This window comes from Naegleria fowleri, assembly GCF_008403515.1.
Source record: "Naegleria fowleri strain ATCC 30894 chromosome Unknown tig28, whole genome shotgun sequence".
Classification (NCBI taxonomy): Eukaryota; Heterolobosea; class Eutetramitea; order Acrasida; family Naegleriidae; genus Naegleria; species Naegleria fowleri.
Genome location: NW_025407960.1, coordinates 246,079 through 259,871, shown reverse-complemented (window position 1 = coordinate 259,871; position 13,793 = coordinate 246,079). Strand labels below are relative to the sequence as shown.

Below are 13,793 nucleotides of genomic sequence, written 5' to 3'. Positions count from 1 at the left end.
GTAAATCATGGATTTTCATCGTATCGTCATGAATTCTCATTGCCACCTCTTGTTGTTGAATTTACGATTTATTGGATGCATGTGGTGTGTTACTAACAATCAAACAACCATTTAATCTCTAAATTTCATTTCTTCAATATTCCATCCAGGGATTCCGAACTGTTTAGCGAATGTTTCCACATCATGCTTCAATTGCTTCAACTCCTCATCCTCTGGGTTAATTTGAGCCAAAAAGTCTTGCAATTTTGGAGAGGAAGCTTGTTGTTGGAGTCTCAATCCCAATTTCAAGCCACGATGCAAGAATTCAGCAACCAGAACAAAATCTTCTTCCTTGAATCCACGAGTGGTCAGGGCAGGAGTCCCCAAACGAATTCCATAAGGTGACAACGCGTTTGGATCTCCAGCAATCGAGTTCTTGTTAGCCGTGATGGAGACAGCATCAAAAAGCTTTTCCATCTTGCTTCCAGTGATTCCTTGTGGTCTCAAATTCCACAACACCAAATGATTGTCAGTGCCTCCAGTCGCCAATGTGTATCCATAGTCAATGAGACATTTGGCGAGCGTCTTGGCATTGGCTTTAACTTGCTTGATATATTCCTTGTATTCTGGTGTTTGAACTTGTTTCAATTGTGTGGCGATCGCAGCAATTTGATGATTGTGTGGACCACCTTGAATGCCAGGGAATACTGCAAAATCAATCTTTGGCATGAGTTCCTTCTTGGCGAATATGATACCAGCTCTAGGTCCTCGGAGTGATTTGTGTGTGGTTGATGTGACAACATCGCAAAATTCGAATGGATTATTGTGTTCTTTGGCAGCAACCAATCCAGAATAGTGAGCCATATCACACATTAAATAGGCTTCAACATCGGAAGCAATCTTTCTCAATCTGGCATAATCCCAATCTCTTGGATAGGCACTTCCTCCACAAATAATTAATTTTGGTCTAAAAACTTTTGCTGATTTCTCAAGTCCATCATAATCAATATAACCCTGTTCATTCACACAATAGGGTAAACTTTCAAAGAAGATGGAAGTTGCAGAAATTTTCTTCTTTCCAGAATAATATCCGTGAGTTAAATGTCCTCCGCTTGGTAAATCAAGACCCATGATACGATCATGAGGTTGCAACAGACCAGTATAAACTGCAAAGTTTGCAGGTGATCCGGAGTAGGGTTGAACATTGACTCCCCATTCCTCTGATGAGAGATCAAAAGCAGCAAGAGCTCTCTCCTTGCACAACTTTTCAATTTCATCAATCACTTCATTTCCTCCATAGTAACGAGCACCCACTTGTCCTTCGCTATACTTGTTGGTAAGGCAACTTCCGAGACATTCCATCACGGCTTGGCTTGTAAAATTTTCACTAGCAATTAATTCAAGACCCTTCCATTGTCTACTCTTTTCCTTTTCAATGAGTTCAAAGAGTTCTGGATCTGCTTCGGAGAGTGGTGTATTTCCGACGAGTTTGGGAATGTTGGCTTGATGAGAGGAAGACATTTTTTTTTGAAAGGTTGTTGTTGTTGAGTTGGGTATTGTTAAAGGGTTTCATTTGTGGACACACTCTCAGGCCCTTATAAGGTGGCTGAACAATTTTTATAATTTTAATGTGATCAAGAGCAACTCTTGTGAACAAATCCTCATTGAATTCATTGAAATTAATGACATTAGTGTCTCCAATGATCGAGAACAGATGTTGTCAGATCACCACCAATATGAACTCGAACTGACACTGAATCACTCGTGTTGGAACAGGCATTCCTTGGAGAATACACATCAATCAATCAACATGGTTTATTTACACTTTGTAAATGCATTGCCACAATTTCTTGATGGTCATACCGTCTTTCAGCTCCTCGCAAGCTAAACCCAATTCCTCGCTGAATCCAATCGATGTGGTACTGGATTTATCAGAGCTGTCAATATAGTAAGGAGCTAATGGATCACTCGTGTCCTTGTTTCCAACATATTTAATGCTCTCTGTGGTTTTGGGAACCATTAATTGTTCGAGACTGGCCTGTTTTTCTTCTGGTTGGTATTCCACTCCAAGTATGGGATTGTCTGTGAAGAGCTGGTGAAGGGATGAGACTTCTTTGAACAATTCATTCAATCTCTCAAGTGGATCAACCTTAAATCCCAAAACAAATTCTCTTCCAGAGCTTCTGTTGGTCTCAATTACAAATGCTTTCCCAAATTTTGAATCTCTAAAGGAAACATTTTTCTGAGAGAATATCATGCATGAAACACAGCAGGGACGAGAAAAAGTCATGGTAATGCTTCTTCTGCATCGAAAATATCAAAATGAAAACTTACAATTTGAAGGAAAGGAATTGAAACATTGAAATTTTCTGCAAGATCTGCAAACCACACCACTCGTACGTTGGTCACAATGAAAGTTCCTAAATTTCCTTGCTCTGCACTTAAATTCCAAACTCCACTCAAAGTAGTATACACCTGTTCTTTTGGTAACAAATCTAAATGCTTATTCTTAATAATTGCAGATCTCAGTCGTATTTCTCTGTACATTTTGCTTGATTGATAGGCCTTAAAAACGGCCTGAATGGTGGAAAACAGGCGAGGATTTGATTTTACCATGTTTGAAAAAATAAATTCAAATCTTGAGCCATGATATTTTGTTAATAAATACAAAGCTTGAGTGGATCCTTTCAATCGACTAGAACCAGTCTGAATTTTGATATTGACCATTGTGTTGTATCCAATGCTCAAATTAATTTTTGGATTTCTCGAACAGATCCAAATCAATCGTAAATTGGTAATGACGCATCTCCCTTTCTCTCCGTTATTTCCTTTCGTATCTTCGACATTTTCCAAAACATCAATTTCAAACTCTCCCTTTCTCAAATTTAATTCTCTAAATTTCAATCAGAGAAAGATCCGAGATGCATCCGATATCATTATTAATTTTAATATCATAATGAGATAAAATTGATACACGAACACAGCATGATTCCACCATTGCAATATTTGGATCAAACAATGAAATCTCCTCCATCATCGTCATCATCATACAACCACCTACCCAGCCTCCACATTCGAGTCAAAACGTATTTCCCGATCTTGCCAAAAAATCGTAGAAGCGTTGGCGCTCATTTTTTTTGGTCTCTTTTTTTGAAACCAAGTTTGACACCTGATGGTATCAACGTTGTAATTGATGATTAATGAAAAACATTGAATTCACTAAATGTCCATACATCTATGATTGAAATAAAAGAATGAAATTTCAAAAGAATTGAAGATGGCTCTCAACGAAAGAGGTTGGCCCGCGTCCATTCGCAGACGTTTTTTCTCATCGTGATGGCTACCTATAGAAATGAAAAAAGATCTTGTTGCTCCACCTCTCCACCTCTCTCTTAGCATCCTTTGATAAATTAATGTGCTTGTTGGTTTTTAAAAAAACCTCACATGAATCTAACGCAAACATTCGACTGCACCATTTTCTTATGCATGGGTGACGCCAAGCTGTTCCGCTGGGGAAAAGGACTTTCGCTGGACTCCATCGTCCAAGAAAATCAAGCGAATCTAAGCTCACTCAAGCGAAAAAACTCGTTGCACATACACAAGACTACTACTACTGTGTTGGAAAAAGTACATTCTGATTCCAATTCCAAATTTAGGCTTGTCAAAAAATTGACAGGATGAAAATCACAAGGTTAAGGAACCACACCTGTCTCTTGTCAAAACAAAAAAATGAGCCTTCTTCGAGAATACCTCACAAAAACCAACGAAAATTACATTCAACCACTCTTCAAGAAATTTCAAAAAGACAACACCACCGTTACCACCACCGTTACCACCACCGTCGCAACCGCTACCACCACAGGCGTTGCAACCTCTGTTGGAATTCCAGCTCTAGCTTCCCTTCTCGGATTTAAAGCAGGTGGAATTGCTTCTGGTTCCATCGCTGCTTGGTGGATGAGTTGTTCAGACGTGGCCAGTGGAGGAAGCGTTGCTGCTGGAAGTTCTGTGGCTGTCATGCAATCGATTGGAGCTGTGGGAGCTGTGGGAGCTGTGGGTTTGACCACAACAGTGTTGCCATTGGCTCTAGTGACTGGTGTTGTGACTGGAGCTGCGGTTTATGGGTATCAATGTTATGATAAGAAGAAACAACAACATGTTGGTGGTGGTGCGGATGATACGAAGAAGAAGAAGGTATAAGAGAGAGGAGTTCACCATTTAGGATCCTTGTCGTGAAACAAGGATGAGGTAATTTGTGTGTGATGATGTTGTTGTCGTTGTTGTGAATTGAAGGATTAATGAACTGACACCTCTCTCTCTGACATGAATAAAGTGGATGTTTTTCAATTCGACATTTGTGCTTTACACCATGATGATGATCTAGACAATCTGGATGCCTCTCAATGATACTACTTTCGAATGAAGGTTCACCTTGTGATTTTCATCCTGTCAATTTTTTGACAAGCCTTTGATGATGAAATGTCCCAAAGTGTCACTCATGAGATTAACTGCAATGAGGATTTAACGACAGTTTAAAGTGTTGAATTCCTACTCGAAGAGCTCTACGCGATACCATCATTATCACACATCCAAACAGTAATGACAACCATTCTTGGAATGACATTTCTTCAAAGATGGCCATAAACCCAAGAGAGGGATCATCGATCAAATAATTGATCAAGGTCTAAATTAAATTGTGGTCGTATGTTGAGATTTGGTGGATTCTACTTTTTCATGAAGAAGAACAATCGGATCATGCAAATAGAGGGTACTTTTCAAAGTTTGAGAAAACACAAAGCCAGTCATGTTGACCACTCGTCATAAAGAGAGAGCTATATTCTTTTGGCTATTTGCTTTATCCTCGAGACTCGACTTTTGGAACGAATCATCATGATGGGGGGTTGAAGTTGCCTCTTTAGAAAAAAGTCAACAGTCACCTTATTGGTCTTGAATTTACGTTGTGGTATCAGGACAGGTTTTTTGCTTTTCAAAAGAAAAAAAAACAACAACAATCGCTTTCGAAACTCTTCAGAATTGATTGTTGCGCTAGAGCTCAAACACAGAAGAAGACTCTTCACACACGACGACTAAAACGACAACCACTCTGACTCTTTAGAACAGAGATTTCTTGCAACAATAGACAAGTACATTCCTTTTTATTGATCTCATCTTGGGTTGAACAATCTCACACGCACATTGACACCAATAAGAGTTTCTCATGACCGTACTATCCGAAAAGAATCACCAAGATCTTCAAGAACAAAAGAAGGGTTTCAAAATATTCTCCTTCTTGTTGAAAAAGAGACAATCATCATCAACAAAGAAAGGATCAGACGCTCCTTCTTCGCCCACTCCAAGTCGGTCGAGTGCGAGTAGTAGCAGTTTAGACAGCAATGATATGAATTCCTCGAATAATCACCTACCTTCCATCTTGTCTTCAAACAACAAGTCCTCTGACACACAAAGAACGGCATTGCCCACCACTACCACCTCCTCCTCTCTAAACAACACGACGTCACAACAGGCACCCCAATCATCACTTGGTGCCTTATCTTCGTCTCAAAATAATAGAAATTCGGCACGTATCATTCGGAGAAATGACAATCAGCGTTTCAATGATAAGCTGATCAATAGAAAGAGTGCTGCATTTAGTAGAGGAATCCAAACAAATATTGATCCAGAGGTAATGTAGGGAAGTCTTGGTCTTCTCGTTCCACCTCTTTCGAAATCAACCAGTGTTGCACTTGGATTCACCACCACATCTAACTTGTCAATTTTGCTCTAACGGCCGTTGCCTCACTCTAAAATTGATAGAATTTTTACTATACTTGTGTTTATTGAGTAAATTATCGCAACATAATAATAAACGTGTCAGCCTTAAGCATATCCTTGAAATAAGTTGATGTGTCTGCACTCGTGTAAAGGATGGTACGACCATAAGGTTCAAGCGGCCAAGTTCCAGCACAGACATCACTGTATGGCATTGCAAGCCAACCATGATCTCCAGGACAATTGAAGTATGACCGAATGATGGCCCACCTTCTGTTATTTGCATTGTCACCAACTGCAGAGAAAAACTGATATATACCCGTATCTAGTGCCCAAGAAGAATGGGAAACGGAAAACTTATCGAACCATATATTTTTGTCTGTTCCAAGCCTAAAGACAATATATTTCTTGACTGAGCCTCCAGCTGTAATTTCAACTCTTGCCTCTGAGAAGACTGACCAACTGTTCTTCACAGTAGCCAAGTGATAAATGTCTTCGCGGAATTTGTTTGGTGTTCCAAATGTGTCACTAGTGCTAGTCCAAATGGTATAAGGATCGTCAGCCACTCGTTTTGGATACTTGTAAACCAAGGTCCAACCAGAATTATCGTATCCATTCTTATCTTTCGATGTCATGTCACAAAAAACTTGAACTGGATCTTTAGTGGAATCTGGTTGAATCAAGTACATGCCATCACCAATGTCACCAGAATAAAGTCTACTCGAGTTCGATGGGAATCTGTAGTAATAACAGGAAGTGGCGAAGGTCAAGTCTGCATATCTTCGAGCCCCTCCATAGTTGACAATACCAACAGTTCGACAATCACTTCCATACCTCTCAGTACCACACACACACTTGTTGTTGGTGCACACTCCAGCATAACTACACAACACAGGAGCTCCAACGTAGGGAGTCGTACAAAGCATCTGCAGTTGAGGTGTTACTTGGTTATCACGTACCTGATTGTTGGAGAATAGAGAAGCCCTGGATAAGTCGTACTGTAATTTATAAATGCCATTTCCCAGGTTTGTGATAGAGTTTGAATATTTGAGTAAGCGGTAGTAGGTCTGTATCGTGTTTGATGTTGTTTGAACTGAAATAATTTCGGGGTGATGGCTAGGGTAATTCGGTAGCTTGGGTGTCATATCACAAAATTCAAGGACTGGAGGCATTCCTGGATATGGCTGAAGCATGTAAAAGCCATTGCCAATAAATCCAGAATAGATTCTAGAAGTGTTACTTGGATTTTTGTACTCTTCACATGATGAAGCATAGGTGCCATCGGCATACCTTCGAATATTGTCATAGGCCAAAATGCTGACCAGCTCACAATTTTTGCCGCTTCTTCCTGGTGTGCATACACAAGTGTCGTAGTCTGCACAATCACCAGCGGACGAGCAAACACTGGGATGAGTAGCTGGAACACCGTTGCAGTACAAACATAATAATCTGTACTTTTTACACCAGGTGTCAGTGGTTAGGATTGGATCCTGGTAGAGCATCCACGACTCGACAGGATCATTGGTGCTGGCTACTGCCATGTAGGGTCCACCACTTGCTGTTGTGCTATTTCCTCCATTAAAGATATAGAGAGAGCTGTTGGTGGACACAAATGTTCCTGTATTGATTGAATAGAATGGTAAAAGACCAAAGGTCATTTGCCAAGTGGTTGGATCAGATAAGGGAGCTCTAAAGATGTTAAAGGTCGAATTGTGCAATTCATTGGAGCCTCCAAATAGGTAGACATAGTCACCGACGATTTCCGAGTAGGCGGAGTGTAGCGGAGTCGAAATTTTCTTGTTAGGTACAATTTCAAATGATACAACATTGGATAATGGTGCCCTTAAGATGGTGTCCACAATGATTGGAGCAATTGTAGGTCCTTCATCCCATGTTTCATTGTAATAATACAATCTTGACATTCCTCCAAATATATAGACGAAATCTCCAATGACCTGAATGCTGCCAGACGCTAAAGGTATTGGAAGCGTCACATTCACCAATTCCCATTCCTGTGTTAGTGTATAAATTGGACATCGGTAGATTGAGTTGGAGATTTCGTCATTGATGAATCCTCCAAATAAATACATGTACTCGTTGAGTTTTAAAAAGTGTGAGTTATAAATGGAAACAGGAAATCCCTCATTTGTGGAATTGTTATATTCCAATATGGTCCAATTATTGTTTTTGGTGACATTCGTAGTGTACATGCTGAATCCATTCCAGGTTCGAGTGGGTACAGTCACATCAGGTTTGAGTAAATATCCATCTTCTCCCATTTCAAAGTAGACCAGTTTTCTCTCATACCATGGAATGGCCATGTTGTCTTGAAGCCTTACTTTGGTAAACTTGCCATCCAAAGAAAAAACATATCGCTTAGGATCATTGGGTACGGCACCAGGCAATAAGGCAGGTTGAGAATCGAGACAGTCATGTCCATAGAAATATTGCACATTGTTACAAATACCGGCGGCATGAATAGAGCCATCTGCCAAAAACAAGAATGAGTAATTCTCTGAGGATGTCATGTCGATAATTGGTTGCTGTGTGTAGTCGATTCGGGTTGGAAGTGAAATGGCTGTTGAGGAAAGACCCGTTCCTGTTTGATTCACATCATTCTTTCCCCATACAAAGATAGTGTTATTGGAGCAAAGTACAATATTGACATTAGCTTTGGTGTGAATTTTCTTCACGTTGCAGTCGCTAAGGCCAGAAACAAGCTTGGGTTTTAGAACATTGGATGTAGTGCCGTCACCGATTTGCCCATAGGCATTATAGCCCCATGAAAATACTTCTCCGCTTGATGTCAATGCAAGATTGTGACCGTATCCGCATTGAATATCAATGACTGTTCGAAACACAAAGTTATCCATTTTCACTTTCACAGGTTCTCCGCTGTTGACATTCGAGTTGGTTCCTAACTGACCTAATGAATTGTCGCCCATGGCATAGAGTGAACCATTCGTTGTTAAAATGAGAGCATGTTTCCAACCTCCACACACTCTGTAAACAGTCTGATTCAATAAGGCTCCATATCTGTAAACAGAGAAGGGTCGATTCTTATCGTCCCACGTTCGATCACCCAATTGACCATCCTTATTATTGCCCCAGGCCCATAGTTTTCCTGTGATATCGATTGCAAAAGAGAAGGAGTACCCCATCGCAATTTGCACGATCGTAGTGTTGAAATTAAAGCCGTTGATTCTTGTTGGAGTCAGAACGGTTTTGGTTCCTCCGGTGCCCATTTGAGAATTGGCATTCTCGCCGAACCCATAAACACCCTTATCCGTCAAGATTAAGTTACTGTTCATGTTCGATTCAATTTGTAATATTTTGTGACCTTCTAGATTTTCAACAGGAGCATTATAAACAATTTTTGAATCCGTCATGGTTCTTAGTTTGATTTTTTAAGCAAAACTTAGGTTCAAATTATGTGATTCAAGACTTACCTATTCACAGAATGGCAAAATCGGGGTGTTATTAGTGCCAAGCTCCATAAAATTTCGCCCACTTACCTTCCCAAGTTTCCATTCACATAGACACCTGTGGAATATACCTTACCGTTCGGCATGAGCACAAGAACATGTTTCGATCCAGCGCTAATTCTGTTGGTAATTCTTGATGTTGTTCTATTCTGAACAAAATCTATAGGTTTTCCCGTTTCAAAGGTTAAATATTGATCTCGGGAAATGTTAAAATGCTTGCCTCTGAAAAACATTTCTTCTCCGTAGACATACTCGGTGAAATTCTTGTTGAAAATGTGTTGAGCTGCTTCGACGAGGCAAATGACAACACTTACATTGATGCCTGTTGCACACTTTTCTCCTAAATCAAAAATCGAACGCCTTCCCATAACCAGAATATGTTCCAGCTCAAGCTCTCGGCTAACCACTTGCACCAGCTTATCCCAAGCCAATTGGGTCATATTACCAAGCACTGGGCTGTTTATGTTGACTCGTTCGATATGGGCTTTTGCCTCTCCGATTGCATCATAGACATCGACCGCTTTCGGTTTTTCTCTGGTCTCTATCATTGTTGTTCGTTCCTTTAACACATCTCCCTCAATAACTCGGATGAAACTTCGTTGTTTATATTTCCATGCTTTTACTTGTTCAATGACAATCTCTTGATCAGAGATTGTATACGATAATGATGATGAAATAAATGGTGCAGCATAGTTACATAATATCAGGAGAGAAATTACTGTTGAATTAGGACGGGATCACAGTGATGATGATGATGACGATGATTAAGGTTACGATCATTCCAAAACAAGACTTACATAAAACAAGGAAAGTAAGCCTATCATGATGATACGCTGTATTCTTCTTGAGGGTATATTTGTGGTGGTTGATTAAGCCAAGGAATGAAGAGGAGGCTGCTGATGGGTCTCGTTTGGCTAAACCCGAACCACCAGAGTTTCTCCAGGAAAGCACATTGACCATAAGTATTTTTGCCTGCTTGCTGTTGCGCGAGTTTTTTTGATTGAATTACAGCTGCAGCTGTAATGCGGAAACGGATGCCAGCTGTCAAACTGAAGCGGAACCCAACAGCTTCCCTTAACTGCAATAGGTATAATGTTATGATTTGTGTTTGAGATTGCATACTACCAACTCTACCTCATTTATATTAATTTACACAAAAGTTGTTCTCTCACAAAAAAGTGAGCCTATTTACAGGACGTGGTGAACAGCCATTCTAATCCTTCGTAAAGAGTTCCATCTTTACCTGGTTCTTTGGTTGCAATACATGAGTACTCTTCGTGATCATACTTCTTCACTAGCATTTGGATCATGTCAGTAATAGCAGGAGTACATTTTCCTAAACAGTCTTGAGGACCATGAATGAGAAATAGCACTGGCACTCTCTTTTCGATCTTTTTCAATACAAATTGCACTCGATCTTTCATATCATCGACATCCTGTTTATGAGAGGAAACTTCGATCGTCAGTATAATTCCAGCTTTTCCATTGATATAATAATTATAAATATTATCCTCTGTGTAGTAGCTAGAATAATAATTCAATTTAAAAACAGTCATGTAAAAGTTTTTAAATTCCACGCTGTATGAATATTGCGTTTCAATCGGAGAAGATTTTGTATCATCATTGGCGAACGATCGTTGCAACAAGTCTGTAATTTCAGTAAATATTTGAGGAGTGTAAGAACTTGAATGACAATATCCCAACACACAATATTGAGTTTGTGGTTGGAAGGTATCAATGATCCGATAGAACCAATACCATGCATAATCGAGAAGAGATTGAAACATTTTTTTTGATCTTTTTGGAACTTGAACGTCGAGAGTGTTCGTTGGTTCTGATCGTTCGTCTTACGACGTCAAGCACAATATACGTCTCCTCATCAATTGATGACCTCACTATTAGTTCATCATTGTTGAAATAATGATAGATTCATTTGGTGATTCATTTCAACAAAAACACAGCCCTTAGACAGTGAAATTCAGTTCACTCCAGTTGCAACAAAAACAAAGCCATGATGAGCTCTCTCCATATTTTCATTCATTGAAAATGATGATTTAATTTTTTTGAATCAAAAAATGCTCAAACGCTATTTATCGGGTTGTTCCTCTCAAAATTTCTTCTTCTTCTCATCGTCATCGTCGTCGTCGTCCTCCTCTTTAAAGGCTTTGTTTCCTTCGTCCTCAAGAAATGCTCTCTCTGTATCTGCCCACTTGTCCCTTCCGACAACTACAACCTCAAATGTTCGGAGTAGTATTCCAACGATGATCATCATGCGGAGCAATCATCCTCTCGGATGGAATGATAACACCAAGAGAGAATATTCCGATAATTCTGAAAAGAAAGCTTCTACCTCTCTCAAACACACAACCCGACAAAAAGATATTAAAAGTAATACACAAGATAACGGTGATACTCTGGGAAACATCATGTTTGAACTTCCGAGTCATATGATAAGAAATGTGGGAATTATTGCTCACATTGATGCTGGAAAAACAACAACTACTGAGAGAATGCTCTATTATTCGGGGTACAGCTCGCACTTGGGAAATGTCGACGATGGAGACACCATAACGGACTATATGCCTCAAGAACAAGAACGTGGAATTACAATTACAAGTGCAGCCATTACATTTAAATGGAAAGACCATAGAATTAATTTAATTGACACGCCAGGACATGTGGATTTTACATTTGAAGTGGAGCGATCTGTGAGTGTGTTGGACGGAGCAGTGGCAATTTTTGATGTTGTAAACGGAGTGGAGGCACAAAGTAAAACAGTATGGAGACAAGCAGATCGATATAATGTTCCTAGAATTGTTTACATGAACAAGATGGATAAAATTGGAGCCAATTTTGAATATGCCATTTCCACCCTTGTGGAACGGCTACCAGGCTGTCCAACTCCAATACCAGTTCAATTACCGAATGGAACGGAGGATGCCTTTACATCAGTTTTTGATTTGATCGAGCTTAAAGAATATAAATTTTCAGGAGAAGATTCGAGAGAGTACAAACCACTGGAAGTGCAACCTAAAGATATGGATCGTGTCATGAAAGCGCGAGAAGAAATGATTGACAAAATTGCTAGCATTGATGAAGCTTTAGGAGAAAAATATTTGAATGAGGAAGAAATTACACCAAATGATATCCATAATGCATTGAGAAGAATTACCATTTCTAGAAAAGCTATACCTATATTTTGCGGAAGCTCTCTCAAAAACAAAGGAGTACAACAAGTTTTGGATGGAGTTATTAGATATCTTCCAGGACCAAAAATTGAAGAAAAAAACAAGGAATTGAATGCATTTGCCTTTAAAGTAATTAATGATGCACAACGAGGATTGTTGGTTTTTGTCAGAGTGTACGGCGGTACCATTGATATTACAAAATCGCCTGCAATTTTCAATCATTCCAAGAACCAAAAAGAGCGTATTGGAAAGATTTTTCAAATGCACGCCAACGTGCCACAAGAAGTTAAAAAAATTTCAAGTGGAAATATTGGAGTATTGGTTGGATTACGAGAAACAGGCACAGGAGATATTCTAGTTGCCAAGCAAGGAGCCAAAATTGAGTCGTCCATTCCTCAACTCTCAGTTCCAAAGCCAGTGTTCTTTTGCTCCATTGAGGCCGAGAATTCAGCAGATCAAGATGCCCTTGACAATGCTCTTTCCATTCTTCAAAAGGAAGATTCAAGTCTTAAAGTTACGAATAATGAAGAGACCAACCAAACTCTGGTGAGTGGAATGGGAGAATTGCATTTAGAAATTATTAAGGATAGAATTTTGACCGAATACGGTATCAATGTAGACATGGGGGAGGTGCAAATTTCATACCGAGAGACGCTTACAGTTGAGTCACCTGTCACTTTTTTGGAATTCGACAAAAAGTTGACAACTGGAAAGAGACTTTATGCCAAGCTATGGTTAAAAGTGGGCCCTTCTGAATCCGGTAAAGGAAATATCGTGAATTTTGAATGGGATGAAGATTTGTGTTTACCTGATCAAAAAGTTATTAAGAAATTTGAAAAATCTATTCGATATGGAATTGAAAGTAGTTTCATGAGAGGAGCATTGTTGGGATATCCAATTGAAGAAATGGCTGTCACCGTTGTTGGAGCCTCTATTCTAGATGACAATAATGAACAAATTATTACGGGCAATGAAGAACTACAGAACCAATCCTTTATTGGATGTGCTCATACTCTCATCAACAAGGTGCTTAAAGAGAATGATCAATACATTCGATTACTGGAGCCTTATATGGATATTGAAATTGAAACCGATCGATCCTACATCGGATCTATCATGTCCGATCTTACAGGAAGCAGAAGAGGAAAAATTAAGGGCATGCAAAGCAAGGGAGATCATTTTACTGTTATTTGCGCTGAAGTGCCTCTCAGTGAAATGATTGGATACAGTTCACATTTAAGATCGCTGACATCAGGCCAATGTCACTACCATATGGACTTTGCTAGATATGAACCATTGCAACAAGATTATCAAAAGAAACTCATCACAAAGATTAGAGGATACTAAACAATGTCAATGATTTGAAGCAAAAAAT

General features: G+C 39.5%; 7 protein-coding genes across 7 annotated transcripts; 3 read left to right on the top strand and 4 right to left on the bottom strand.

The window, feature by feature from the left end:
* Positions 1–111: 111 nt before the first annotated feature.
* FDP41_001926 (uncharacterized protein) lies at positions 112–1,500 on the bottom strand (the record flags this gene model as incomplete). The annotated part of the gene is made up of 1 exon (XM_044705064.1): positions 112–1,500. One exon carries the CDS (start codon positions 1,498–1,500, stop codon positions 112–114), a length of 1,389 nt encoding a protein of 462 aa, XP_044563569.1.
* A 298-nt stretch (positions 1,501–1,798) lies between these two features.
* Positions 1,799–3,111, bottom strand: FDP41_001925 (uncharacterized protein; the record flags this gene model as incomplete). The annotated part of the gene is made up of 3 exons (XM_044705063.1): positions 1,799–2,221; positions 2,314–2,872; positions 3,041–3,111. The coding sequence occupies 3 exons, from the start codon at positions 3,109–3,111 to the stop codon at positions 1,799–1,801; spliced, it is 1,053 nt and encodes a 350-aa protein (XP_044563568.1).
* A 597-nt stretch (positions 3,112–3,708) lies between these two features.
* FDP41_001924 (uncharacterized protein) lies at positions 3,709–4,176 on the top strand (the record flags this gene model as incomplete). The annotated part of the gene is made up of 1 exon (XM_044705062.1): positions 3,709–4,176. One exon carries the CDS (start codon positions 3,709–3,711, stop codon positions 4,174–4,176), a length of 468 nt encoding a protein of 155 aa, XP_044563567.1.
* A 1,018-nt stretch (positions 4,177–5,194) lies between these two features.
* Positions 5,195–5,668, top strand: FDP41_001923 (uncharacterized protein; the record flags this gene model as incomplete). The annotated part of the gene is made up of 1 exon (XM_044705061.1): positions 5,195–5,668. One exon carries the CDS (start codon positions 5,195–5,197, stop codon positions 5,666–5,668), a length of 474 nt encoding a protein of 157 aa, XP_044563566.1.
* A 154-nt stretch (positions 5,669–5,822) lies between these two features.
* FDP41_001922 (uncharacterized protein) lies at positions 5,823–10,190 on the bottom strand (the record flags this gene model as incomplete). The annotated part of the gene is made up of 3 exons (XM_044705060.1): positions 5,823–9,138; positions 9,261–9,948; positions 10,028–10,190. The coding sequence occupies 3 exons, from the start codon at positions 10,188–10,190 to the stop codon at positions 5,823–5,825; spliced, it is 4,167 nt and encodes a 1,388-aa protein (XP_044563565.1).
* Positions 10,191–10,414: 224 nt separating this feature from the next.
* On the bottom strand, positions 10,415–11,017 carry FDP41_001921 (uncharacterized protein; the record flags this gene model as incomplete). The annotated part of the gene is made up of 1 exon (XM_044705059.1): positions 10,415–11,017. The coding sequence occupies one exon, from the start codon at positions 11,015–11,017 to the stop codon at positions 10,415–10,417; it is 603 nt and encodes a 200-aa protein (XP_044563564.1).
* Positions 11,018–11,305: 288 nt separating this feature from the next.
* Positions 11,306–13,765, top strand: FDP41_001920 (uncharacterized protein; the record flags this gene model as incomplete). Its single annotated transcript, XM_044705058.1, has 1 exon — positions 11,306–13,765. The coding sequence occupies one exon, from the start codon at positions 11,306–11,308 to the stop codon at positions 13,763–13,765; it is 2,460 nt and encodes an 819-aa protein (XP_044563563.1).
* Positions 13,766–13,793: the final 28 nt, after the last annotated feature.